The sequence below is a fragment of the Myodes glareolus genome, chromosome 4 (genome assembly GCF_982192425.1).
Source record: "Myodes glareolus chromosome 4, mMyoGla1.1, whole genome shotgun sequence".
NCBI classification, from domain to species: domain Eukaryota; kingdom Metazoa; phylum Chordata; class Mammalia; order Rodentia; family Cricetidae; genus Myodes; species Myodes glareolus.
In genome coordinates, this window is record NC_142029.1 from 22038062 (window position 1) to 22064806 (window position 26745).

The following is a 26745-nucleotide window of genomic DNA, read 5'->3' on the forward strand; positions in this document are numbered from 1 at the left end:
CGAAAGGGCAGAAAAAGGAGCTGTGGCCGGGGTCATAAGTTGGGAACGCCCTGAAGGAACAGGAACCACTAACATTTAACTGTGAACCTCGAAACAGTCCTCAGAATCATCTATTGATCTTTGATTTGGCCAGCCATAACCTACCAATTGTTCTTGAGGTAGCAGCACTGAAGCACACTGGGTTTTAAAGCATAAACAATAAATATATTTGGGCCTCTTTGTGTGTGTGTGTGTGTGTGTGTGTGTGTGTGACACAGAGAGAAAGGGAAGCGGGGAGAACCCTTTTGCCCTTTTGTATTTTAACAGAAAGTTATGGGAGACAATATTTACGAAGTAACAACAAGACAGAAAACTAACAACCACCACGGAACTAGGAAGAAAGAAAAAGCGCTGCAGCCAGGAGTGGAGGGCAGACCCAGAACAGGTCCCCTACTCAGGCCATCAGCAATGCAATGGGTCAAGGTTTACGTTTACACTTGCACTAAAAAGCACTCGGTTTTGTTTTTTTTTAAATTCTCAATTTAGACATATCCTATGTTTCTCAGCATAACTGCAAATTGAAAATAAGTGTTTCCAATATAGCTGAAGGGAGACTTTATAGTCCGAAATGTTTTAAAATTTGCTCTTAATTACCTTGTGTGCATTTTACACAATTAAACTTCCATCTAAGGATTTTGCATTTAGATTGTATGATGCAGTTAAGCCTCCATTTCATAGAAACGCGACAGCTACTTGGTGCATTCAGACACAGAGAAACTTAAAAAAAAATGGACTTCACTACTGAATGACATAAAATTCCCCAGGTGAGGTTTCATCCCAAGACCAATTTGCTCAGGCCTGAAGAAAGAGCTTAAATCACCTCAAACTATGTTGGAGAAGACCCGTGATAAATATTAAACACTTTAAAATCTACCCTACGATTTGACTTTTCTTCCCATGTATCAATTTCACTGTCCGCTGACGGAATGGTTTCAAGACAATCCAAAGGATATAACAGCAATTTGCCAGTGTTAAAGAGCTTCGGAGGTTAAACTGACAACAAAGAACGCAGAAACACAAAGCATCGTGAAGTAGGGTTTCAATTAAATGGGGAGGATTTAGCAACGCAGGACCAAAAAAAAAAAAAGGAGTTACAAATTAATTTAATCTTCTGCCTATAGTTTGCAGCTGCACTCCAAAGTGTCTAGGGCTTAAGAACAAAGCCTTGCAAGGCCTTGGAGTGAGGGAAGCTTCAATTTTTAATGTATAACGCCATTAGCTGCTAACTTGTGGAATCTGCGACCCCTGTGGAGGGGCATAAGCGCGAGTAACAGAGACGGATGAAATGACATATCTGTTCGTGTCTAGAACCACGAGGAAGAGGGTTATTACTGACACCATCAGGCCCCACAGAAATCTGCCCTAATAACCTCTGGGACCCTCCGTAGCCTCCGTTCCCACTACATCAAATATATTGAAATCAAAACCTAATTCACTTTAATTAAGGACAATTAGTTTGTTTTCCTATTATTGTTTAACTCATATGATGTGATAATGCATTGGAAATTAAAGACGGGATAAGAAATGTAATGAAGGTGCCACTACCTTCTCATCTATGCTTGGCGCGATTAGCTTCTCACTGGCATCGACCTCAGCAGAGCTCAAGAGCGGATCATTGGAAGCCAGACAGAGGTATCTCGTCTGCAGAGAATACGGTCGAGCTGAGGCTGTCTCTTTCCTTATTCAATTTATACTTATCTTGACATAATGCTTTCCTACAAACTCCAAGGATTTCTTTAACACAAACAGAATTATGGCCCAATGGAGGCACCAGAAGCTTAATTAATTTGCCCAAGGTCATACTGTAAGTTGGTGGCAAAGCTTGTTAAATTATTAGAACGCTGGGCTCTACAGATGTTTTGGCAATGGCAGGGAACCCTGTCTGCAAAGGCCCTGGAGACTTCCGGTGCACTGGGTGAACCTCAGCAAATAACTCATTATGCCTGCACGAAGAGAGCCAAGTGCCCCCGAGAGCTGGTAAATAACATTTTTCCCTCTTTGTGTAGAAAGAGCCTAACTGGGAGGTTCCCACCAGGCTTGCTCCTTAGCACGTGCCAGCATTTCTAAAGGAAATCCCCATCTTCGCCAGACTCCGCAGACCCCGAGTAGATTTATTGTAACTTAAGGAGCCCAAGCGCAGTAGCACAAAAGGATAAATCAAGCACTTCTCTATCACTCAGAAGGTCTTGCGTTCTACCCCAGATTACCAGTAATCATGGAGGAAAGACAGCATTACAAATAAATGATTCTAATACAGCGTTGCTGTTTTTCTAATTAGAAATGGGCTTATTACAGTGGATGCTTAAGTGGGGAGAGGGCAACAGTAATTCACAAACACAATATCCTAATGCTGGTGCTTTAATTGCTTTATTTGTTTCCACTGTTAGAAGTGATTGCTTGCTGTGGCCTGACCGTGAACACTCAAAAGCATGATACATTGAGGTCTCAACCCGGGCAAACTGTACCTAAACTTACACTTTATTGCAGCTTAGTTCACAATCTTCACCTAATATAGGGTTATATCCCAGTGCAGCAGGAGGATAAATCATCCTGGAATATTACTCCGGCAAAGTTTAGCTGTGACTGCAGCATATGTGCTTTCGAGCCACTGAAGCAAAGGCCCATAAAATACACTAATTACTGGAAGTTATGGTCACTGAGTGATTGATAGCGCTCTGCGAGGCAACTTCCTCATTTTCAACTCTTTTGACGGGCTCATCCGCCACATAGCAATTACTAATTCATGACCCACCCCTGAGGCGTCAGTACCTTTCCTCCTAATTCTCCTGCTAGCAAACTACAGCCAGAGCTGGACAGTGTCTTTTCTTCATCCTGAAGGGCCAGCAAGGATGATAAAAAGTAGACTCCATGCTGAATGCTATTGTTTTGAATCTTTAAAGGTTGCTTGGACTTCTTAACCCTGTTGGCCTGAAACATAATCCTTCTCCTATACTGCTATTTTATTTGCATCATTTTTTGTATGTGAATATGTATGTATGAGTGTGTGTATGCGCAAGCCTATCTATCTGTCTACCTATACTACATTAAACCAAGACCTGGCTGAACAACTTTTGGGCTAAATACTGTGTTTAAAGGTAATATATTAATTTCAACTAGGCCACAGTAAATAAGAAGGTGCTAATTGTTAAAGTGAGTGAAAAAAGATGGGAAAGAAAAGTCTCACTATTTAAAACAACCCACTTTTGTGGCCTTGTAGACATCCTAATTGTTCTAGGTTGATTTCCATCAGTAGCTCTGCTCGCAGAAATACTAATTAAAACATCTGGGCATATAACAAAATCTCTAAAAGTCACTTAAAAACAACTGCAAAAAAGGTCCTCTTTGATGGCAGTCCGTGCATTAGAGTGAGATTTTGAATTAGAAAGATGTAAAGTTGAGTTAGGATGGATGAAAGCAACCGTTTATGTTTGTAATAGAAAAATCATTATTATTCAAAAGCCTGCACAGCCCTAACTGCAGGAGAAAGGGTGGTTCCTATCTGCACCTTAGCCTGTGCGACAGATGACAAATGGAACCTGCCTGCCCTTCAGGATATGGCTCCCACACATTCTCTTGCTCTTCCTCCTCTGTGGGACACCTGTTTCAGAAGCCTCTGGCCATACCTGTGCAGATAAATCCATACAATTCCTGGCCCATACTTTTTCCTCGGGAATTTTATAACAACCTACTTGGTAATGGTCAGTATTCATCATCTCCCCATGACTTTAACACCTTGTGGATTTTAGCTCTGTGTACAGGCAAACACTAAGCCAGGAGTATTTTACGTTCTCCATGACATCAGAAATACCATTAGGGCCAAGGACAGGTATTAGGTGTTTATGCTAAGCTGGGATGGAGACACCTTGTCTGGTCAGCCTAGAAGGGCATGTTTAGGTTGCTTCTAGCTAACAAGCCAAAATGACCACAATACATGCTCTTCAGCATCAGGACCCGATGTCATAATAGACAGAGCCCTCTTACCTAACACATCACTACTTAGAATGATCAGCAACTACCAATTGCACATATATAAACATTATAATTAATTCACATGGATTATTTCTTTTTTAAAGATTTATTTATTTTATGTATATATGTTCTTGTCCACATGTACATCTGCATTACAGAAAGAGGGCATGGGATCTCATGACAGTTATGAGATGGTTGTGAGCCACCATGTGGGTGCTGGGAATTGAAATCAGGACCTCTGGAAGAGCAGCCTTTTCTCTTAACCACTGAGCCATCTCCCTACCCTGGATTATTTCTTATTAAAGACTCAGAAATGGGAAGCCATCTCCCATGTTTAATTCCAATCACTGGAAGCCTTATAAGGACTGAGAAGTGACTTCCTTTCGGGTGATGTGTAATGCTGGCCTCAGACAATAGCAGCTTCAACCACGCCACGTCTCTTAGGGGTCAGCCTCTGTGGACTCAAACACTAAACTGCGCCCTGAGGTCGTGCAGTTGAGGAGATTAGAGACAACATCAGGGCTGGGGTTTACCCTACTGAGCTCAAATGAACCCACACTTGTAGTTCAAGGTCGAGGGAGTGGAAATGGGAGGTGCGAGCGGCTGCCCCAGCGGAACGCCCTCTGCCCCATTCAGAAAACCTTCACTCAACACCACTTCCTCCAGAAAGTCGCCGGCAGTGCACTGTTTCCAGAGAGAGATGTCCACAACCCCCTAACCAGGGCGCTTTTACAGTGTGACCTCGGTGCTTCCTTAGCAGTACCCTAAGCTGTTTCAGCAACACACGGCAGAATTCATGTTCTGTCATTCCTGAGGTTGGAGCTCAACAGACCCGCAGTTTCCACCAGCTTACAATATTACGAACCAGGAAGTCTAAGCTTGCCATGATGTGGCAAAGGAGGAGAGTGCCCACGTAAGGAACGCCAGAATAGCTATGCCCCAGCCGCCCTGCCCTCCACCCGGGTGCCGCACACGCTGGTGAAGCAGGGTGGATCCCCTACTTATCTTAAGCACTACCCCAATGCAAGCCCCCGGAGCCCTTCCTGCTGAAAGAAAGGCATGGCTGAACCCTGCTAGAACTTCTGACTCATGGGATTCTGAGCAATAAATGCTATTTTAAGGACTAATTTGGAGTGGCTTTATTAAGCAGCAATGGAGGAATGCAAGGCTCTCCCAGACTTTGGCGACAGCCTTCCCTCTCATCAGGGCAGCTGTCCAGCCAGGAGCTCCCAGGGGTAGACTCTGGACTCCCAGTGCCAATACAGGGCAGCACACTGAACTCTTACCCACCCACTGCCTACTACCTCAGACATATCGGAGACCAGGTTAACCCATGCATAAATTGAACTAGGCCTTGGTATCTGGGCGAGAACAGGCACCTTGCAAAGTTCTGTGAGGCAGACCCGCTATGAAGGCATTGTATAGTGATCCTGGGAAACAGTCTTGACAGGAAGCACAGCCAGCTTGCCATGGCCTTTACATAAATGTCCTGCTCACTGACTATACCTGGACAAAAGGAGCAAATCTCATCTGTGAGGCAGAAATTGGCTGCTCTATGCAGCCAGGTACAGTCATTTAACCTTCTGGAAAAGTCCTTCCATTTTTCTGGAGCTTAGCTTCTTCACTTACAAAATGGAGGTCTGACACAGAAAGTAGAACCACGTTTGAAAGCACAAATCACTAATTTCTGCCACTTCCCATTACTCCAGGCAGAAGCTTACGTAGGGTGACAGATAGCAAAGGCTCAGTTACGTTATCTGGACAAGTAAAGAGCTGTGCCGTCACCCTTCCAATCAGGATGCCGCTGAGCAGAGGGATGCCAACAGCTCTAGAGGAACAAGAGCACCAGGCTTCATATCCGACAGCCTCAGTCCCACGGAGGGGCACGATATATGAGGTGTGTGGTGGTGGGTGCATGCCACCTCTGGAGTGGCTTTTTTGGTCTAGTGGGACGAGTCACTGAGTTCTATAGTCTTTCCTTAGTTAAAAAGCAACAGTACTCTAATTTCTAAGTAAAAGATAAGGGGCCTGAAAGAATTTCCTAAATGGATGTGGTAGACACGTGAACGTTACCATCAAGTTCAGAGCTGAAGTATGGTAAGATGGGCTGCAGGATGAAGACAGGCTTTTTAAAGTTATCCCTAGGTCACTGGCTTGGGGGAGAGGACTTGGCACGGGGCATCTCTAAGCTGAGCTGCAGCAGTGTCTCGTGGGACACAAGCCACCGGAGACTGGTTTCCTCAGATCCACTCAGATCCCTACACAGGAAGTAATCTCATGGCACCTCCTCATATCACCCCGGGGATGTCTGTCTGAGACAGTACAATCCAGGCATCCTTCTTTAAACTGGGGGCTCCACGAAAGCAGGCATTTTGTAGTTTTGCTCACAGTAGGGACCAGTGATGGTCACTGGGCCGGCCACATGGTAGCAGAGCGATGAAATGCACAAAAACGACGACATTTGATCTGCGCTCATACTGTCCCCTTCTGTGAAGGCTTTCTCTGGGACAAGTGGCTGTTCAACTCCTATTTAAACGTCATTAGGGATGATTCCATCATTGAGTGGAAAGATTATTGGGATCCACCTATTAGGAAAGTACACTGAGCCAGGCATGGGTGGCACACACCTTTAATCCCAGCACTCAGGAGACAGAGGCAGTTTGAAGAGTTTGCAATCAGCCTGATCTTCAAAGTGAGTCCCAGGACAGCCAGGAATATACAGGAAAACCTTGTCTTGAAAAACCAGACCCAAACCCAAAACAAAAAAACAAACAAAATAAAGTACATTGAAAAGAATACTGTGGAACTTTTTTTTTGATTTGTTTTGGTTTTGTTTTTAGCTTGGGAAGGTTTGCCTCAATGGACGCAAATCAACACTTGCTTCTTCTCCACCAACAACTCTTGCAGTGAACTGTCAGATGTCAGTACTGTCTTATTTCTTTATTGTTTATATCAAGACTGTTGATTCTGTTTCTTTAAACTCAAAATCTGGTGTGTCTGTGTCTGTACTTGAGGTGACATAGGAGTGTACTGCTGGAAAAAAAGTCTTTCAATCAGCCTGAACTATATCAGGATGATAAAGCGCTTATCTGGGACTGCATGCATCTGCCCTGCACAGGTTTGTTAGTCTATGGCTGCTGAATGCACCGAGCACAAAGCCAGCTGCATCCAGGGGAGCCAATAGCTCTGTCTGCCAGTTCTACATTCATGTAGTCACTGATGATCCTGGAAAATGCACATTTAGGCGTGGCAATCTGAGACAGAAGAATCCTTTCACAAACCTTGCAAAGGACGGGACCAGTTGATCCATCACCCTCTAAAGGCACTTCAACAGCTTCCCCCACTCCAGCAAGTTACACAAAACAGCAGATCAAAAAGTCCCAAAGTCTAAAACATCAAGTTAAGGTATCACTACTGAAAGATGAGGAAGAGTGGGGAATGGCTGGCAGAAACAGTTAAATGCTCTTTTCCTCCACAAGAGCCAGCAGAAGGCAGAAGGCCCAGACGGGCTCCAGGGCCATACCCTTCCAACTTGCCCATGCAAGCTTCCTGAAAATGTTCTGAGATGTGTGTACTCTCATAAATGGGGTTGCCACCTCATAGCTGCAAGGGCAAACAAAACTCACTGCAGAAGAAAGTTCAACTTCTGCTCACATTGTTAAAAAGGAGAAAGCAAGCCAGGCACAGTAGTACAGGCCTGTTATCCCAGCGCTACTGTGTGTGTGTGTGTGTGTGAGAGAGAGAGAGAGAGAGAGAGAGAGAGAAAGAGAGAGAGAGAGAGAGAAAGAGAGAGAGAGAGGATGGTTGTGCGGGAACACGGAGGCAGGAGGACTGTGGCAAGTTTGAAGTCAGCATGGCTTGCATAGCAAGTCCCGGGCTAGTCAGGTATCTAGAGTAAGATCCTGTCTCAAAAAGCAAAACAATAGTAAATTTAAAACGGAGGAATCCAGTCTGTTTGGATACTCACCTTCCTGAACCTGGAGGGAGGGGGGAGGAACTTGAACTTCCCACAGGGCAGGAAATCCTGACTGCTCTTAAGGATGGAGAGGGAGGAGGAGAGGGAGTGGAGGGAGTGGGAGGGTGTTGGGAGGAGGGGCGGAAATGGAAACTTTTATAATTTAATAAACTTTGAAAAAAATAAAACGGAGGAACATCTGTAGCTGAGCAAATCAGATGTTCCGAATGTCAGGTTTTCTTCTGATCTAGACTAGCTGACAGCAGCTGCCACGGGGCGCTAGAGCCTTCTGGTGCCCCTCAGACCAGTTTTACAAATTACAAGGGGCTACGCCAGGAGCCAAAGCCTCAGCTGGATGCCCACCTGGGACAGCAGTCAGTCCCTGTCTGGGGTTTGCTTTGTGGTTTTGGCAGGAGGTGGAAGGCTTAAGTCTAGATTAGGTAACTCTAGCTCTGTAGTTTGTGTTACCTGTAGAACAAGGCACACACAGGAAGCTAGTACAAAGAGTTTATCTCCCCATCCCCATCTCCTTTTCCTTCTCCTGTCTTGAAGACAGGACCTTGAGGTGGCCCAAGCAGGTGATACCCTTGCCTCATGCTCCTGCATGCTGGAATGATAGGTGTGTGCCATCTTACCTGTCCGAACAGCTTTCTTTTTAAACTTTTTTTTTTGGAGACAGAGTTTCTCTGTGTAGCCCTGGCTGTCCTGGAACTCCTCTGTAGATCAGACTGGCCTCAAACTCACAGAGATCCACCTCTGTGCTGGGACTAAAGGCGTGCGCCACTACACTCAGCTGTGACTTTATGGGGTTGTTAACGTTAAATATTCACAAGATAGTCCAGAATATCATGCTCTAATCTTGCTTTCAAGAACCTGTCTACTTGTTACCTTGTAAGTGTAATATGGAAAGGGGCTGTATTCCAGGCACCCAGTAAAGTGTTTGATAGTTCTCTCTTTCCCCTCTCCCTCCCCACTCCTTCTCTTTGTCTCTCTCCTTTTTACTTTTCTTTTTGTAGCTCTGGCTGTCCTGACACTTACTATGTAAACCATGCTGGCCTTGAACTCACAGAGATCTGTCTGCTTCTGCCTCTTGAGTGCTGAGATTAAAGGCATACACCACGTCTGACTGCTTGCAAAAGACAGTTATGTGTATTATAAAAATTCACATCATGAGGACAAATGCCATTTAGAAATGAGATTAGCGTTTTGTTATTTTCCTATTTGAGCTGCCAGGAGGAAGGCACTCCCAAACACACGGCTCTCTCTGGACACGTTCTCTGATGAGTTCCTCTTTTGTTTCTCACATTGCGCTTGTTCACCTGGTTTTCTCACTTTCCTTCCTCCGTTTGTTTTGCTTTTCTCTGCAAGTTCTCTTGCTACAGCAGCGCGTTGTCTCTGGAGCACAGCACTGTGTCTCGTTCCTGAAGGCATGTTTTATTGTTTATTCAATTTCACAGCACAGGTTTTAGGCCCTCACATTGCTTGTTCTCAGTTATTTTAGACCTCTGTTCTCACTCTAAAAGTCTTTCTCAGTAATCCTAGCAACTCAAGATGCAGAAGAGGAGGCTAGCCACAAGTTCAAGGCCAGCCTGGTCTACACAGCAAGTACCAGTCAACTTGGGCTACGGAGTGAAAACCGCTCCTGTGTGGACAATGTCAGCTGGCTCAGAGCTTCCTGTGAGCTTCATCGGCTTGGGTGGCTCTTAGGAAACACCCAACCCGTGGATCCATTAGACTGCAGGCCAGAGTTCCCTGGAGAAAGTCCCTGCCAATCTCCTGCCTGTGGTCTTAGCCACTGCTGACCTCGGAACAATGCGGGGTTATGCAGTATTCAGAATCTCTTCTTGGTTACAGGACTAGGTTTCTATGTTCCCAGATGCCATCTATTTTCCTAGAACCTCTCGGTCTCGCGTTGGGCCTGGGGAGGGCCATATGCTGAGTTGGGATGTATATGGTCTATGTATATGGTCTATGGCTTTCCTGCCTCTCAAACAGACTCTGTGGGCTGGGGCTCTGCACTTGTTTAATAGATGCAAGGTCTTGGTTTAACTCACAAAAGAGAGGGAAAAACAAACCTATGAGACATTTCTCTAGGCCCCATCTTTACTCCCAGCTCCAGATACTGGGAACCCTGCTCTACTCCAGCAAGGCCGCTGCCTTTGCGTGCCCTGCTGCTGATGGAGGCCTTTGCTCTGCCGTGCGTTGTTTTTCACCAGACCCCGCTCCCTCACATCCACAATCTGACGGTGGCTGTTGTGAACGAGGCTGTGTCTCCAGAGACTGACTGGAAAGGCAGCACTGTGGAGAGGGAGATTGGAAGGCCGCATGTCCAGAGGCCCAGTTCTAGTCCTCGCGAACAGCCGTTCTCTGGCCACTGCTGTGTCTGAACATCCTGTGACTGACAGACTCTGTTAACTCAGCAGGCCGCTAGCTTCCACCAACCTGAAAGCTAAGGACACTGTCAGACAGCACCTTGGCCTATAAGGAAGCTTCCCCTCTCCTCTGTAACTGTCTCTCTGATGTGCCACTGATGTAAGTTAGACTTGCCCTGATTCATGACTTTCTTTGTTCTGTAAAACCAGAAAGCCTCACGATACTGCTTCCATGTTGGAATAAGAAATTTGGGATAACGTGGACCTGTGTTCTGGGACCATGGTCCCATGAAATGGTCCAGAATCAACTATTGTTTATTCCCTTCAGATGAGAGCTGTGGCTGTGGTACTGACACCGACCTCCCTCTTGTGTCTTTGTGGTACCACGCCTTCATTTGTGGCTATTTTCAGTACAGCTTGAGGTGAATGGAAACTCATCTTTAGTCAAAGTGGCTGATTTTTTTTTTTTTTGACCTAGTTGTGAACATTTTAGAAGCTATGGCTGAGGTGGGATTTGAATCTGGGTCTGCTGCTTTGACAAATAGAAACCATTTCTTCATGCATGGTGACAAGTGATACTCCACAAACACGAATGGGCACTGACAGCAAGGGCGTCATCAGAAGCAAACCCTGGCCTTCGTTTTCAGGAACTACTTTAAAACTACTATAAAAGTTGGAGATACTGAGCCAAAAAGATTCTTGAGTGCCCACCAGGGTGCTGGATAGTGTAGGTCATAAGAGAGTCAGATTGGAAGTCTGTATAAATTACTCAACTACGAACAGGAAATGTTTATGTGACAAGCCAGAGGAGAGGGCCGTCCTCTCAGCTGCCGAGATCAGAGTCACATCATGAAGGTCACATATTCAAATGATATCTTGGGCAGACGAAGGAAAATAGCATTCACATGACAGGAGAGTGTCATAGTACATGGATTTATTTTGGTAAAGGTAATTCTAAACTTTGAGAAAGGGCTAGGGGCACAGTTCAGGTAGAACATACACCCTGTGGAATGCCATCCGTAGTATTACAAAGGAAAAAAAAAGCCTTAAGAAAAACTCTGTCAAAACAATGGAGCCCATAGAAATCCTTAGACAGCGGTGTTACTTTGATGACAATGACCTTGTGTGGCTCTCTGAGTATGTTCTCCACCTATCTGGAGACATTTTTCTAAGTCTTGCTCCTTGCTTTCATCATTTAACACATCATTCAAAGCACTTCAATAAAGCAGCGCTCGTGCTGGAGAGGGGCCTCGCAGGACTGGATGACACACCAATTAACCAAGCGTGTCGAGCCAGCCTGCTCTGCGCCTCAGACTCAGGAGACTGGGGGGGAAGCTGCAAACAAAGGCGGAAAGAGCGGGGGACAAAGTGAAAAGAGCAAGTATGCACTGGAGACGGACTTGCGTCTGACTCCTGCAGGGACGTCCATCAGCACGCCACTCACCCCAGCCTCAGTGAGGTCTGCGAGAGCCGAGGCCTGTGGGGCTGCTGCCTTTCCAAGGGAAGTTTCTGTTTGTTTTGTTTACTTCATTTTAAATGGTTTCTTTATTTCTTGAGACATATTTACACTATGTGCCCTGGCTGTTCTGAAGCTCAGTACGTAGACTAGACCAGATCTGTCTGCCTCTACCTCCTCAGTGCTGGGACTAAAGGTGTATTCTACCATGGTTGGCCTTGAGCCCCACTTCCCGTGTGTGTGTGTGTGTGTGTGTGTGTGTGTGTGTGTGTGTGCACATGTGGGCCACACTGAGTGTACACACTGAGGCCAGAGGAGCACTCTGTGACCATCGCACTTTTAAGTAGGTTCCAAAGACCATCAGGTTGGCAGAGCAAGAGTCCTTACCCACTGGGCCATCCCACCAGTCCCTGTGCGTTTTTTAGAGATGAGGTCTTGCTATATACCTCAGGCTAGCCTCAAACTCAAGATCCTCCTCCTCCACCTCTGAAATACTGGGGTTCCAGATGGGTTCCACCATGCCAGACCCCTGGTTCCCTTTTAATATGCATGCTTTGTGCAGGGGCACACAAGGTGAGAGGAGGGAGCATATTGACTTTCGTCTCTAGAAAAGCCATCCTATGAACACAGGGCTGTTTACTTCCTGTTTAGAGGGTTATGTTGTGATTCAAACGGTATAATATGAACAATAATTAATTAGGGAAAAACCAAGGGAGTAGACTCTTCCTCAGTCACTGTCTGCGAGATGAGGTAAGTACTGCACAGTTTGTGGAATTAAGATGCTGCTCCAGTGTTTCCGGAATCCCCACCCTCAGGATTAGGCAAAACCCTTCAGACTTGGTGAAAATAAAGCCCTTGTTTTTGCATGCCAGGCCATTTTCATCCTCAAGTTCAGCCCTGAAGTACTGACGACAGCACCAGGTGAACAAGTCTAATCATCACCCAGCCATGGGGCTGGCGTGAGCTTTTTAAAAGTGGCAAACAAGTCTTCTGGAGTAGGAGGGACACCACCCTCCCCACCCCCCACCCCCACCGCCAGCTCTTCACAGCCCAGGATTCTCAGTCTTGCTGGTCTCACATCTGTCCACTCCTTTACTCTCTGCATTCTCACACCAACTCCTGGCGTGTCCTAACAGAAGAACTTAAGTTCACGTGGGGTTTCTCCCTCCACTACAAAGTGAGCCCACAAAACCCACACACTGAGACCTCCTTTACTTGGCTTCATAACCAATTCACAAGGGGGGAGTCACAAACGCTTAAAAGATCTGTGTGAAAAACTGTAAGCACACAGTAGAGAAGGGGCCGATCGCGCCCCCACCCAAGAGCCCACTGCCCTCAACTCAGGTTGAATAGTCTTACTTCAATCTTTGGGCTACTTTGCCCACTCCAAATATTTCACACAGATGACAACATCTGGAGAAGACCCACTTTATCCCAGGAGCAGAGGGCTGCTGACCTGAGAGAAGAGGGGACAGATAAAAGATAGTCTGATATTAAAGGTTCTTTGCTTAAGGCACAAATGTAACTGTCTGTGATTCTTTTTTATCTGCACACTTTAGAGGCATGTAGCATTATCTTTTATGAAAGAGTGTGGCAAGAGGTCTTGTTACGACTCCCTATGGGGGCCATGATAGTATATTAACAGGGAAGGGGCAGCAGGAAGGAGCTGCCAAGGATGGACCTTGGAGAGGAAGGTTTACAGAACAGGAGGCAGGGCCCCGGGGATGGCAGCAGACATAGGAAACTTTCCCATTTGTCTCTATTTGATTCCCGGGTGCTTCTGGGAAATGCCCTTGCTTAGTTTCCTATTCTGCTGCCCCTCTTTTATTCTTCTGGCATAGATCTTCTATGGGAATTGACTGTTGGCTGAAAACATGCTGAGGTGTGCCCACATGTCAAGAGACTGGTGAGATCTTACCTTCCTACTCTGTCATCTAATCCCTCCTTATGGGCTTCCAGCAGTCCACCAGAGTGGGCTGAATGGGTAGGGAGGGATCACCCTTCAGTCCCTCCTCCTGGTGGTAAACTCCCTTCAAGACTAATTCCACTCAGACGTCAACCCTTGTCAACCCCCTGCTCCCCATGAGGGCTTCATCCACACCTTTGCTGAGACCTGTCACCTGTCAGTGCAGGGTTCTAGCATCTTTCTTCTCTATCAAGGCAGGGTCTTCCTGGTCACGTGGCCAGTGCTCTGTAGAACCTACCCATGGTATTTACGCAGGGGAGAAGTGAGGAATGAACGAAGGCTCCTATGCTTGGGGACACACCGTGAGTTGTTTTAGAAGTGAGATCAGGGACAACGGTCTTTAAAGTGCTGATTGTGGCTCATGCTGCAACTGGTTCCTCAGAGTTTTTTGTTTTGTTTTGTTTTTTGAGACAAGGTTTCTCTGTGTAGCCCTGGCTGTCCTGGAACTCACTCTGTAGACTAGGCTGGCCTCAAACTCAGAGATCTGCCTGCCTTTGCTCCTGAGTGCTGGGATTAAAGGCGTGTGCCACCCACTGCCTGGATTCCTCAGATTTTAAAATGCCATTTCAACATTCACTTCTGTGGACTGTGCATTCGTGTGTGAATGTGCAGCAGTGAGGGTGTATGATCATGTGTGTGTGTGAAGGCAGAGGTTAGCCTCAGTGAACATCCTTTACATATTAAAGTTCAAAGGTTTTAACACAAAGACTTTCCACCGGGAGCTTGACCGCCACGATTAGGCGAGGCTGGCTGGCCAGTATCCCTGGGTTACTTTTCTCTGCCTCCTCAGTGCTGGGATTACCAGCATGCTCCACCAGCCTGCATTTCTGTGTGAGTGTCGGGACTGAATGTAGGTCCTTGTGCCTGTGTGGGAAGTGCTTTACTGATTGAGCTATCTCCCTGCCCTGATATTTTTTTTTTAACTTTTAATGTACCTCAGGCTAGCCTTGAACACATGATCTTCCTGCATCAGTCTTGAATGCTGGGATTACAGGTATTTGTCTGTAGTGGTTTTGAATAGTACTTATCACATTTAGACCAACTTTCTCTGGTAAAAAGAAAGAGAAGCCTCAGTCTTCAAGTTCTCATTTTGACTTAAGTTCTTAGGCCCTTTGGATGGCATTTTCTTCACACTGACCCAAGAACAAAGGAGCCCTGAACCACAATGTTTCAGCTGTAGAATCAAAATCTTCTCCCTTTACCAGGATTTCTTTACCTTGGGCCCCAAATACTTTGGTATAAAACACGTGCCAGAGGCTGTACTCTATTCTCTAGTGACTTGCTGCATTACTTAAGTTGTCACATGTCACTTGTTTGTCTAGTGGGCCAGAAGCTCTAAGAGGACAGGGACACCACCCCACCCAACACATATTCCTTCGGATGACTTAGTTAAGCCCCTTGTCCCCCTTGACCTCTAAGCAGACTTCACCTCATGACTCGTTCCATCTCATCCCTTATGAATACAGAGCATCAAAGAACCCTTCTCTCTCTGGCCCTCACCCAGCTATGGGGTGCTCCTTCCCTATAATGCACAACTGGCTGTCTTCCTCCATACAATGCACACACTGGCTGTCTCCCTCCCTACAGTGCACACACTGGCTGTCTCCCTCCCTACAGTGCACACACTGGCTGTCTCCCTCCCTACAGTGCACACACTGGCTGTCTCCCTCCCTACAGTGCACACACTGGCTGTCTCCCTCCCTACAGTGCACACACTGGCTGTCTCCCTCCCTACAGTGCACACACTGGCTGTCTCCCTCCATACAATGTACACTGGCAGTCTCCCTCCCTACAGTGCACACACTGGCTGTCTCCCTCCCTACAGTGCACACACTGGCTGTCTTCCTCCCTACAGTGCACACACTGGCTGTCTCCCTCCATACAATGTACACTGGCAGTCTCCCTCCCTACAGTGCACACACTGGCTGTCTCCCCCCTACAATGCACACACTGGCTGTCTCCCTCCCTACAGTGCACACACTGGCAGTCTCCCTCCATACAATGCAGTGCACCTTCTTATTAGGCTTCATATTCCCAGTGCCTAGTAAGATACTGAGGCTGCATATTTCAATATATTTATTGGTCATATTCTAATCTTTCCACCTGGTCTTTCCAATCCTCTTGTTTCCATGCCTGTCCTTCTGCAGTCATGCTCCACAGGGCACTCTGTGACCTGCTGAAAACTGAAGTCAGACCACTTACTCTCCAAAGCCTTGAGTCTGGGCGTATGTGACCCAGTCCCTGGCTACCTCTCATTTTTTCCCAGCCTTTACCTTGATAACTCCACTCTAGACAGGCAGGGCTCTCATTTTCTCATTATGAGACTAGCCAAGTACAGTAGTGAGAAGGAAGAACAACCAATTTATATCATTCACTACTCTTCTTCAGATTAGCCTGGGGATATTTTCCTTCCTTCCTTCCTTCCTTCCTTCCTTCCTTCCTTCCTTCCTCCCCTTCTCCTTCTCCTCCTTCTTCCTTCCTTCCGTCCTTCCTTCCTTCCTTCCCTCCCTCCCTCCCTCCCTCCCTTCCTTCTTTTTATTTTTGTTTGGTTTTTCAAGTACCCCTGGCTTTCCTCGAACTCGTAAAGATCTGCCTGCCTCTGCCTCTCAAGTGTTGGGATTAAAGGCACTTGCCACCACCACCTGGCAGATACACTTTCTTAACGGTACTTTTTTTTTCTTAAAAGATGATATCATAGATCCCAGACTGGCTTCCAACTGGCTATGCATCTGATAAAGATGATCCTGAACTTCTGATCCTCCTGCTTCCATCCCTGAATGCTGGAATCACATCCTAGTCATATGCCACACATGCAAGTAAACCAGGGTTTCATGTGTGCTATGCAATTACTCTCTCAACTGGGCTATGTTCCCAGCCCTCCTAACAGTGCTTCTAGGCTTCCAATAGGTGAGGGTGCACCTCTGTCTCCAGCTCACAGCTCTCCTGCTACTGCTGGAACTACAGGAAAGAGAGCAGCAGCTGTGCTACACAGAATGTCAGTCTGCACTGGGGCTCAGACCTGAGCCTGGTGGGGGCTGCAGGCTAGCCCAGGGCCGCCTAGGAAACTAGTACCAAAGCAAGTACTACAACCTGGGTCTTCTGTTTCCAACACTGGATTCTGAACCATGAGATGAGACCTCTCAATTGTTCTGCGCTGTATCTGATCATTTATAAAACACAACCAATGAGAATGATCAAAATGCCAAAGGGAAATTCCATCCTAGCAAAGCCTGAGTCCCACAGGTCAGAGATAGTTTCCCTGAGACACGCTAATACTAGAGCAAGCCCTCGGGATCCTGAGATCAACTGGCCAACTTCAGCCTCTGGGCTGCAGTGTGCACACTACAGCTTCTCTTAGATGGCCTTTCGGGGAAAGGCAGAAGACTATGGTTTAATAAACATTGAGCATTTGATTTTGGCATTCTTCCTGCTGTGCAGGTGAGCTGGGTCTGGAGATATTTCCTTCCAAATACAATGGTATTCATGCGTTACAAAGATCATAGAAAATGTACTTGACCAAACAAAAGCAATAGGATTGTGATGGAGACTTCATCTGTGGGGTTATTTAAACATGTTTCTATTTTTTTTTAAAGGCTTCTTTGATGGGAACAGATGGAATTGAAAAGCTGTTCTGAAAGCCCCAGTGAGTGCCCAGGTTATCTGGGAGTCCAATTCCAGTGAGCCAGGTGTCTTTCTAATGCAAGTTGTATGACTATTTCTTAGCATGGAGTTCTAATGGGGCTGCACCTGGCTCACTGAGGAAAAAAAAAATCCATTCTAAATACAGCAATAAAGAGTAAACACATAAAATTATACAACATACACACCCCCCACCACATCACCTCTACCCCACATGTACATATTGTTTATTAGAATGAGGTAGGTTTTTCTTCTTTAGGAAAGAAAATGATATATAGCATATATACATATATACAACATATATATCCACATGACTATAGCTGATTTTTAAAAACATCCCCCTTGGATGTCACACATGCACATTCCATGGCTGCTATCACCCTGCGCTGTTATGGAGTCCCCTTGCACAGAACGGGGCTCCACCCTAAGCAGGGCTTCCACCCAGGGAACAGCTCCCACCCACGCATTCTAAGAGACTTGGGCTGAAGTGGTCTTGGGTGGGGTTGACAAACTGTGCTTTTAACAAGCACTTCAGGTATGTCTTACACAGGTGATATATGAGAAGCAGTGCTCTAGAATAATGCAGACTCGGTTCGAAAGTCACGTGGGATATCAACATAAGGAATTCAGAGTCAGGCGATGTGCACACACACTGGGTGGGGGTTTGTGTTATTCTTTCAAGGCCTCCATTCTTCCCAATGGGATGTATTTGTACAGATGTACCAATGACAGCAAACAGCAACATACCTCCATGAAAGAGATTCCTAAGCTCCACACATCGGAGTGGATTCCATACTGCTCTCCTGAAATTCTTTCTGGCTGTAAGAAAGCAGAAGGGAACTTGTGAGCTGCTGAAACACAGTGAATGTAAGCTCAACATGGGGAACCCACAACATTTGCATGGTATTTACACACAGCAAAACAATTTCACATGTGTGCATATATGCATTCTAGAAGTAACACAGAATGCTGCACGCAGTCCCTATGGAAAAACCATTACCACTGTTTCACTGATCAAGACATTGAAGGCTCCAAGAAACCAGTTAATGGGGCAGAAACCAAGGTAGCAAATGAGCTAGGACTTGATCCTGTGTCCATCTCCCGCCAGATCCAGTGATCTTAACTGGGGACGGACAAACTGTGAGAAGTTGTATATGATTTATGTGAATTTGGGTCAAAGGGTCTTGAAGTTTTATTTTTAACTTTTTATCTGAAATAACTTCAACTGTACATGAGGGTGAGAACCTGGGGCTGGTGCACAAAGCAGCTACAGTTCGTCACCTCCTGTCACTGCCTCTCCCCATGCAGCAGAGTCTTCTGACAGAATCAAGGGGCCACATGGGGTGCCTGCCCCCCACTTGGGCTGTGCAGCAACTGCCTGGTCCTGAAAGCTCTGCCACGCATACTCTGTTCCCCAGGTACAGCAGTAGCCTGAGTCAGTGCCTCCTGGTCTGCCCTTCAGGATTCGGCCTCCCACAGATGGCTTACAGAAATGTTTGCAGCGATTAAATAAATGGACAACTGAATTCGAAATATGAGGTCCCACAAAACTGCAATAGTTGCTCAAGTCTGCAGAGCTACTCATGGCAGGGCTGCGATCCTAACTCACACCCCATCTTCCAGTGTGACAGGTACTAGGAGGTACTTCTGTGGAACTGGCCACCCCGTTATGGGAATAACAGCATGACTGCCATTGCTATCATGGACAATGCCAGCGAGTCTAGCCAAACTGGTGAGCTCCAAATTCAGTGAGACCCTATTTAACAAAGAGCAGGTAGAGACAACCATGGCTGCTCTCTGGCCTACACACACACACACACCGGTACACACGCCTCCATACATATAGAATACTGTGCATTACTTTCACTTTTAGCTACCACACTGCACTGCAATTATCCCTCTCCCTGCCTACTTCCCTCACAGGGAGGCCTGCAAACCCCATGCCACTACTGGCACATGACAGCATGAAGCCAGTGGGGGCTGCTAAGGGATGTTCACCACACATGCGGTTCTAAGCATGAACTTCACCCTTCATATATATTACAGCTATCATGTCCATCAAAAACTTAGAATGAGGGGCAAACAAGATGATTCCATAGGTTAAAGTGCTTGATGACTCAAGTTCAAGTCCCAGAACCAACATGGTGGAAGGAAAGAATCTACTCCCAGAAACAGTCCTCTGACCTCCACATATGCTGTGGCATGGGTATGTACACATTCTCTCTCTCTCTCTCTCTCTCTCTCTCTCCTCTCTGTATGTATTCTCTCTCTCCCTCTCTCTCTCACACACACACACACATACACACACACACTCAAAGACACATACACATTCACAGATACACACTCTCATAGACACACATGGATACACACACACACACACTCACAGACACTCTCACAGACACACATTCTCTCGCACACACAATTTAAACAACAAAGAACTCACGATGATGCGCACTCTAAAACCCTCTAGCCTTGTTGAAGAATAAAATCCAATGCTGTCTCCCCACCCTTTCTCTGCTTCCTCTCTCTGACTTTTCTGTCCTCAAGCTGTTGCATTTTTCTAGAACACAGAGAAAATAAACAGAGAGAAGTGGCACTCCCGCACAAGCTATCTGGGTGGGCTGGACGGTGAAATTAAACACATTTGATTCATTTGCCCACTGAGCTACTAAAACAAATACAAACCGAGAACTGAAAATAAAACACAGAAAACTGAACTAAAAGAGAAAAAAATATATCAAGAGTGAAATCATTCACAAATATCAGGTGACGATAAGAGATGTCCTCAAGACAAGGTTCTTGCTGCCTCCAGATGGAGAAATCATTACAGCATGCAGCAAAGCAAGGTCCCTGGTGGAGGATAAGCAACGTAGGCAGAAGCTCTGAGGCCGACGTAGGCACGAGATGAGCCTCGGAACCTCACGAATGTACAGAGTTAGGATATGACGGCTGAGGGCACACGGTCTAAAGCAGGGTCACGGTGCAGCCACAGTGGCATGCCCTGTCCTCTCCCCTCAAGTACGACATGAAAGAAGATAAAGCCTACCACCAGGTACTGTATTGCTGACAGAGTGCTACAGTCAAAGGCCGGCTGCTGTTACTGCCTCACCTGACAGCTGTCAACAGTGTAGCAAGCTATATAATAAGGACAATACAGCTCTTGTCTCAAGTACCTCTGTGTGACTAAGCCAAGAGTACATAAAACCAAACAAACAAACAATTCCTGACCAGTTTCTGACTATGTCCCCAGAGCTGAAGCTGCAGAGGTTCTTCAAGGCAGCACGGTTACACTGGCAGCACTGTTACACTGGCACACTCCACTCCCTGCAGCTTCTGCCTGTGACTGGGCGTTTAGCCAGGAGCCATATTTAGTTAACGGATTCCAGGACTGTTTATGGCACAACACTCCTGGGTGTGACTGGCATGAAGACACCAAGGTACATATTTTATCTCTTCTGAATAGGGAGTTGCTCTTCAGTCGGGTTGCTCAGAAAGATATCAAACTCGATGCACAAACCCAGGCTAGCAGGCTAGCGTGCTGTCTACACATGTACTGTGGTGACGAGCTTCCTTTGAGGTAGGCAAGGCCACATCCCCGCACAGCAAAATGGTCAGGCAGGGTCAGGTAGCAGGACTGCAGACAGAACTTTCAGGTCACTAATAATCCCCGCTGTGTCCAACATGCTACCAGGTCCAATAAGGCCTTTAAGAAAGATGCAGTTTTGTTTTATGTGCATGTATGTGTATGTGTATGTGCATGTATGTGTACGTGCAGGTGCCCATGGAGGCCAGATGTTCGGGAACTGGAGGTGCAGGTGGCTTTGAGCTAGCTGATGTGGGAGATGCAAGCCAAACCTGGGGCCTCTGCAAGAGCAGCGATGCTATAACCACCGAGCCATCTCCCGTGTGTGTGTGTTTGTGTGTGTGTGTGTGTGTGTGTGTGTGTGTGTGTCTGGAGGCTGTGCACATCCACCGTCCTCTTTGAAAGGTGTATCCTAAGTCTGCGTGTGCATCTGCTGTACTCCCCACCATTCCCTTGGGAACTTCTTCATGCTGCCTTGACTACTGTCTTTTCTTTGTCCACCTTGGAGGTTTGACCATCACAGAGACTCTGGTATTGGCTGAGCACTGCCATGTGGCATTTCTCTGCTGAGGACATTACATTTATTCTCTCACAATGCTGTAATATATAGACACTGTATACAGAGGAGGGCACTGGGTATCTTCCTCTGGCGTTCTCCACCTCACTCCACTGACAAAACATAGTAGTAGCTTTTTCCCCCCAACTTGTAGCTCGTGTGTGTCCCAGCCCCAGAAACCTTCCTGTCTCTACCTCGCAGCGCTGGGGTTATGAGCGTAAGTGAGAGCAGCCCAGTTTGTACACGAGAGCTTAGATGCAGACTCTGGTCTTCATCCTGGGGTTTAAGTGTTCCCACTTGCTGAGCCTTTCCCCGAGTCTCCGCTGGCACCGTACTCTAGCTCATGCTCCCTTTTAAAAACTAGCAGCATGAAGATCAAGCAGGTTTGTCAGGACCGTCTGTATACCCCATTACAATTATACACTATAGCCGTCTTAATTTCTATGCATATGCTTGGTACAACCAGACTCAATCACGCCACTTTCAGCGGTGCCATATATGAGGGTGTCTTTCCAATTTCACCTATGCCTCCTCTGGATTCACAGCAAGGAATGTCTTCAGGGGAGACCAGTTCATGTAGCTGAAGGTACCTGACATGTGTTCTATTGGCGTACACTAGGGGCTGGAAAATGTCTGTGTTTGTTTTTTTCTTTCTTTTTTCTGAAAGGCCAGCCTGGAAACAGTTTTCACTTAGAGGGATGCAAGCAACTGTGTGACTCAGCTGAGCTAAGCCGCTACAGTGGTGCTCCTGACGTCACATCCAGCCCTAAACTAACACCCTCCCCACTTCCAGTAAAACTGTACTCACAAAACAGACCTGGGCTGGGCACGGGGTGCATGCTTTAACCCCAGCACCTGGGATGCAGAGGTAGGCAGATCTCGGAGTTCTAGGCCAGCCAGAGCTTCACAGAAAGACCTTATCTTGACAACAAACAAAAAACTTTAAAATAATAAATATTATAAATAAATAATAAAAATAAGCAAATCAAGAAAGAAAGAGAGAGAGAGAGAGAGAGAGAGAGAGAGAGAGAGAGAGAGAGAGCAAGTGAACCAACAAAACAGAGGCCCAGGAATGTTTGGTAACATTCAGCATGGAATCCCACATAGAAGTCAAAACTATAGACCATAAGAGCTAAAACAGGACACATCAGGGGTTTATACAAAGCTGAAAGGCCCAGGCCTTCTCCCAAGGGACCAGCAGCACGGACAGCAGTTGGGTCTATGTATCCACTTGCATTAAGGAGGGTCCTTTTCATGCTCCCCCATCCCAGGCTCTGGCAAGCCAGCGCCTAAGAAACGAAGCAGAGCTGGAGCTCCTCTCTTCCTCTCAAGCTTTCATCGTTTCCTCCCTGGGCATCTCAGCTTTCTGCAGCTTGAACTACAAAGCTGATGACTAGAATTCATTCACCCAAGAAACAAAGCAATTTCAGCTTTGCCGGTTCGAGCTAACGTTTCATAATTTTAATCCTCACACTTTCAATTAACATATGGACGCATCACATTCATCCATAAACAAAAAGGGAAAAAAGTAATTTCTTTAGTGTACACCTGGGAAAGACAACTGTAATCTGGATTTGTAGCTCAGATGTGATGCAATTTAATTATCAGAGCAATTTAAAGCTATTGCGAACAGGATGGGCAGTGGGGAAGTTGTTTCATGGATAGTGTCTTTTCCTTCAGAGCCAAGCTTTCCTAGCCGTGGCAGCTGACGTTCAGAGGGCTTTGCTACCTAGAAGGGGGACTTGGCAGCTTCCTTCACCCTGGGAGAGTCATGGAGGACACTAACTTTTAAAAAGCAGACACGATAACTTTCATAACTGATCTACTTTTTCCACATTTAATTAGAGAAAAAGCAAAATGTGAATTTTCTTTAAAACAATGAAAACTGAAATAACTATTTTGACTATCTGAAAGAAAATGAAATGCTTTGTATTGTTCTCAGACTAACAAGCTGTATAGCCAGCTTCTGCCTCCATCAAGGATCTTATAATAATGATAACACATGGACAAAAAAATGCTGAAAATAAGGTCCACGATTCTGGACTAGCAATATGGTTCTGTAGGTAAGGGCATCTGCCCCTGAGCCTGACATCCTGAGCTGGACCCTCAGGACCCTCATGGGAGATGGAGATATCCATATCTGCATGACACTCCCCAATAAGTAAATAAAAATATAACACATTTAAAAAATATCCATGGTATATACTCATACTAAAATCTTTTAAGTGTGTGATATCAACAAAGCTCCTTAACCTGGGAGGGATTGCTTATATAAATCTGGAACCATAAGGGTAAGAATCAATTCTAAACACTGAAATAAAAAACAGACTCTAGAGGAAAAGGAAGGAAGGGGGGAGGGGTGAAAACAAACAAACAAACAAACAAACAAACTCTGAAAATGAGACCAGAATAGCGCTCTCCTCAGCTCCCTCCCCTCTCACTAACTCTTGAAGGGATTAAGAAAACCAACAAGCTCAAGACTTTTATAGCCACAAATAAGTTCTCTTATTTCAAATGGTAAGAAAAAGAAATAGAACAACTTATCTTCTGATATCTGCATGAATGTAACAATTAAGAAAAAATACAGAGCTATACATTGTAGAGAAAACTAAATGCAGAACATCGGGAGATCCGTAGGTAAAGACTGGTGGTGAGGCGAGGGCCTAGTCTCAGAACAAACAACCAAGGCTACTGACTTGTGCCTTGGTATATATTAGGGTTTACTAGGATTAATTAAATAAGTGGTGCGGAGAAGCAACCAATATGCTGTCAAGTGCAATTTTTCTGTAGGATTAAACTTCAAAACTCAGTAATTTCACACTGGAACCACCCAGTTAAGTCAAGGAAGTCAGATAAGCTGATAGCTCAAACACAAAGCCTTGCTCTCAAAAGACCTGAAAACTGGCGAGGGCCTGAACTGACTTTGTAACTTAGGACTTACTAGTCAGGAGCGGTGGAATTAATTTAAGGATTATACATTTCCATGTACATAAAGATAAAGACATTGGCTTTAAATGTTATTTTTGCATAAGTTTACTTACTGCCATATAAGCATTTGTTCCAACATACGTCTTGGCTATAGAATTCACCAGCTATGAGACAAAACGGTCTGTTAGAACAATATAAAGATAATGTGGAAATAAAATGGGCAATTATTCCCCATTTAACCTACAATCAGCACTCCTATAAATCAACTAAAAATTATGTAAAAGGGAACAAATTCATCCACAAAGGCATTAAAAATGATTAAATCTCTCTTTTCTTTTGGATGTGATTTCCAATTTAAACAAGCACAGCATTACGGTTTATAGCAGATAACCTTAAACAATTCACTTAAGCGTGATGCTCAGCGCTTTAGTGCCCCAAACCCGCCTGAAATAAAAAGTCAATTTGAAGTAGAATTTGAACACCCTCATCTTTCCGTCAGATGGCTCAAGAAGTGAATGGAGCCCCACGCGTTGCCAGGACGAGAGGAACTAAAGAGGCTGGAGGGATAACAGACTTTGACAACTCATAATGCGAAGATGACCTTCGCTTTGGTCTTCGTGTTTGGCTGGGAGGAAAGGTGGCTGCGATTCAAATCAACATTGCAGCACGCGTATGGGTCACCATCACTGGGGGTCTCAGGGGAGGCCCAAAATGGAAATTAATTAAAATTGGTGCTGCACATTGTAATGGCCCTCCGCCATTGTTGCTCCCAATATTAATTTTTATTGTGGGCCAGTTGGGCTCCCCAGGCACGGCTCCCTCGCTGTCCTCCCTTTTGTCTGGCCAGAGCGCTTTCATAGCCAAGCTGCATAGCAATGAAGTTTGCTATTCGTAAGTAGTAATTACAACATCAGCAGTTTTTGCTGTCATTAAACAATGAACAATCATATTCTGATGAAGGAAACTCGCTCAGAGATTAAAAATGAATAACGTGTGCCCGGCGACGAGCAGACGCATAGCTCCTGTTTGTCTGGAAGCCAGGTGCTTTTCAACCCACAGGGCAGGCTGGAGAGAGCAAAGACCTACCTGCGTGCTAACGCCGAAGTCACACAGCTTGACCTGTCCGCCTGTGTTTACAAGCATGTTGGAGGGCTTCACATCTAAAAGGGATCAGAAAAGCTGCAGTGACTAACTCCACACTGACACAGCTTGTTTATAAAAAGTACACATGTGCACCATGTAACACTGCAGAAATGGTATGCTAGGCTCACCCAAACACCAATCACAAATTTATAACAAAGCTTTTCTCTGGAAGCAGAAGGTCAAAAGTTATTCAAATAGAAGCCCATTCAAACCTTGACGTTCATCAATAGGAAACACCCCCATCACCCTAGCCCCATACTCTCTTGAAAAGAGAAGCTGGATAAGAAAAATTGCAACCTTTTACAATGTATATTCACAAAGAGTTTGTTTACACAGTGTGTGTATCCATTAAGTTAGGGCTCCCGTCTAAGAAGTAGTAAAGCCAAAGGAAGGGGTGAGGGGGACAAGAACAAAAACAAACCCACCCACACATCACTGGTAACAGGTCGTAATTGAAAGAAACAATGACAACAGGACACATGACCATTACCTGTGCTTTGGTGACAAATGCTACTTCAGATAATACTCAGAAATTGACCTGAAGATGCTTGTGCACATATGGACGCACATACGAACCTTCCTTTCTTTATCCTTCCCCTTCCCAATGTCACTTTTTACTACTGATACAGTTAAGAAAAGAATTGACGTAGCTTTGCCAAGGCAGTCAGTTGGTAAATAATGACACAAAGGGTCCCTGTGAGCATCACCAGTGACAACAGGAAGCCTTCTCTGAAATTCACGGAGGTCACAAAAACCACCCAAGAAAGACAGGAGCACACTGCTTTTGATGGAACGCACAGCATGTGCTTAACACTTCATCTTGAATGGTAAAAGCAGCCTAGCATAGGCAGCTAGGTATAGCCAACATCCTTGATGAGCCTAAAAGTAAGAGGCTCATAGTTTTGGCAAAATATTTTAAAAAATAATTCTGCAGATGAATTAATCTTCTTAATCTTTTAGCCTGCAGTAGGATATCCCACCAAATTATCTTGCAAAGAGTGCATATTTAACTCAAGTTTCAAGTTCCAACTCTGAAACTGACAGCTAATAGGCCCTAGAGTATGAGAGGCAGCCAAGAGGGGACTTCTTACATACTAGCTTATTCAGTATTGTCTGACTCCATGAAAGTAGGAACCTGA

General features: G+C 45.6%; 1 protein-coding gene across 6 annotated transcripts in view; it reads right to left on the minus strand.

Moving 5' to 3' along the window:
- The window catches only part of Map2k5 (mitogen-activated protein kinase kinase 5), a 230621-nt gene that overhangs the window by 81824 nt on the left and 122052 nt on the right, over positions 1-26745 (minus strand). For all 6 annotated transcript variants that reach the window (XM_085689209.2, XM_048423691.3, XM_048423693.3 and 3 more), the window contains 3 exons: positions 25550-25623; positions 24577-24627; positions 18144-18215 (listed from right to left, as the gene is read on the minus strand). In XM_085689209.2, the coding sequence (XP_085545335.2) occupies positions 18144-18215; positions 24577-24627; positions 25550-25623 (197 nt within the window). The remainder of the gene's footprint in view (positions 1-18143; positions 18216-24576; positions 24628-25549; positions 25624-26745) is intronic.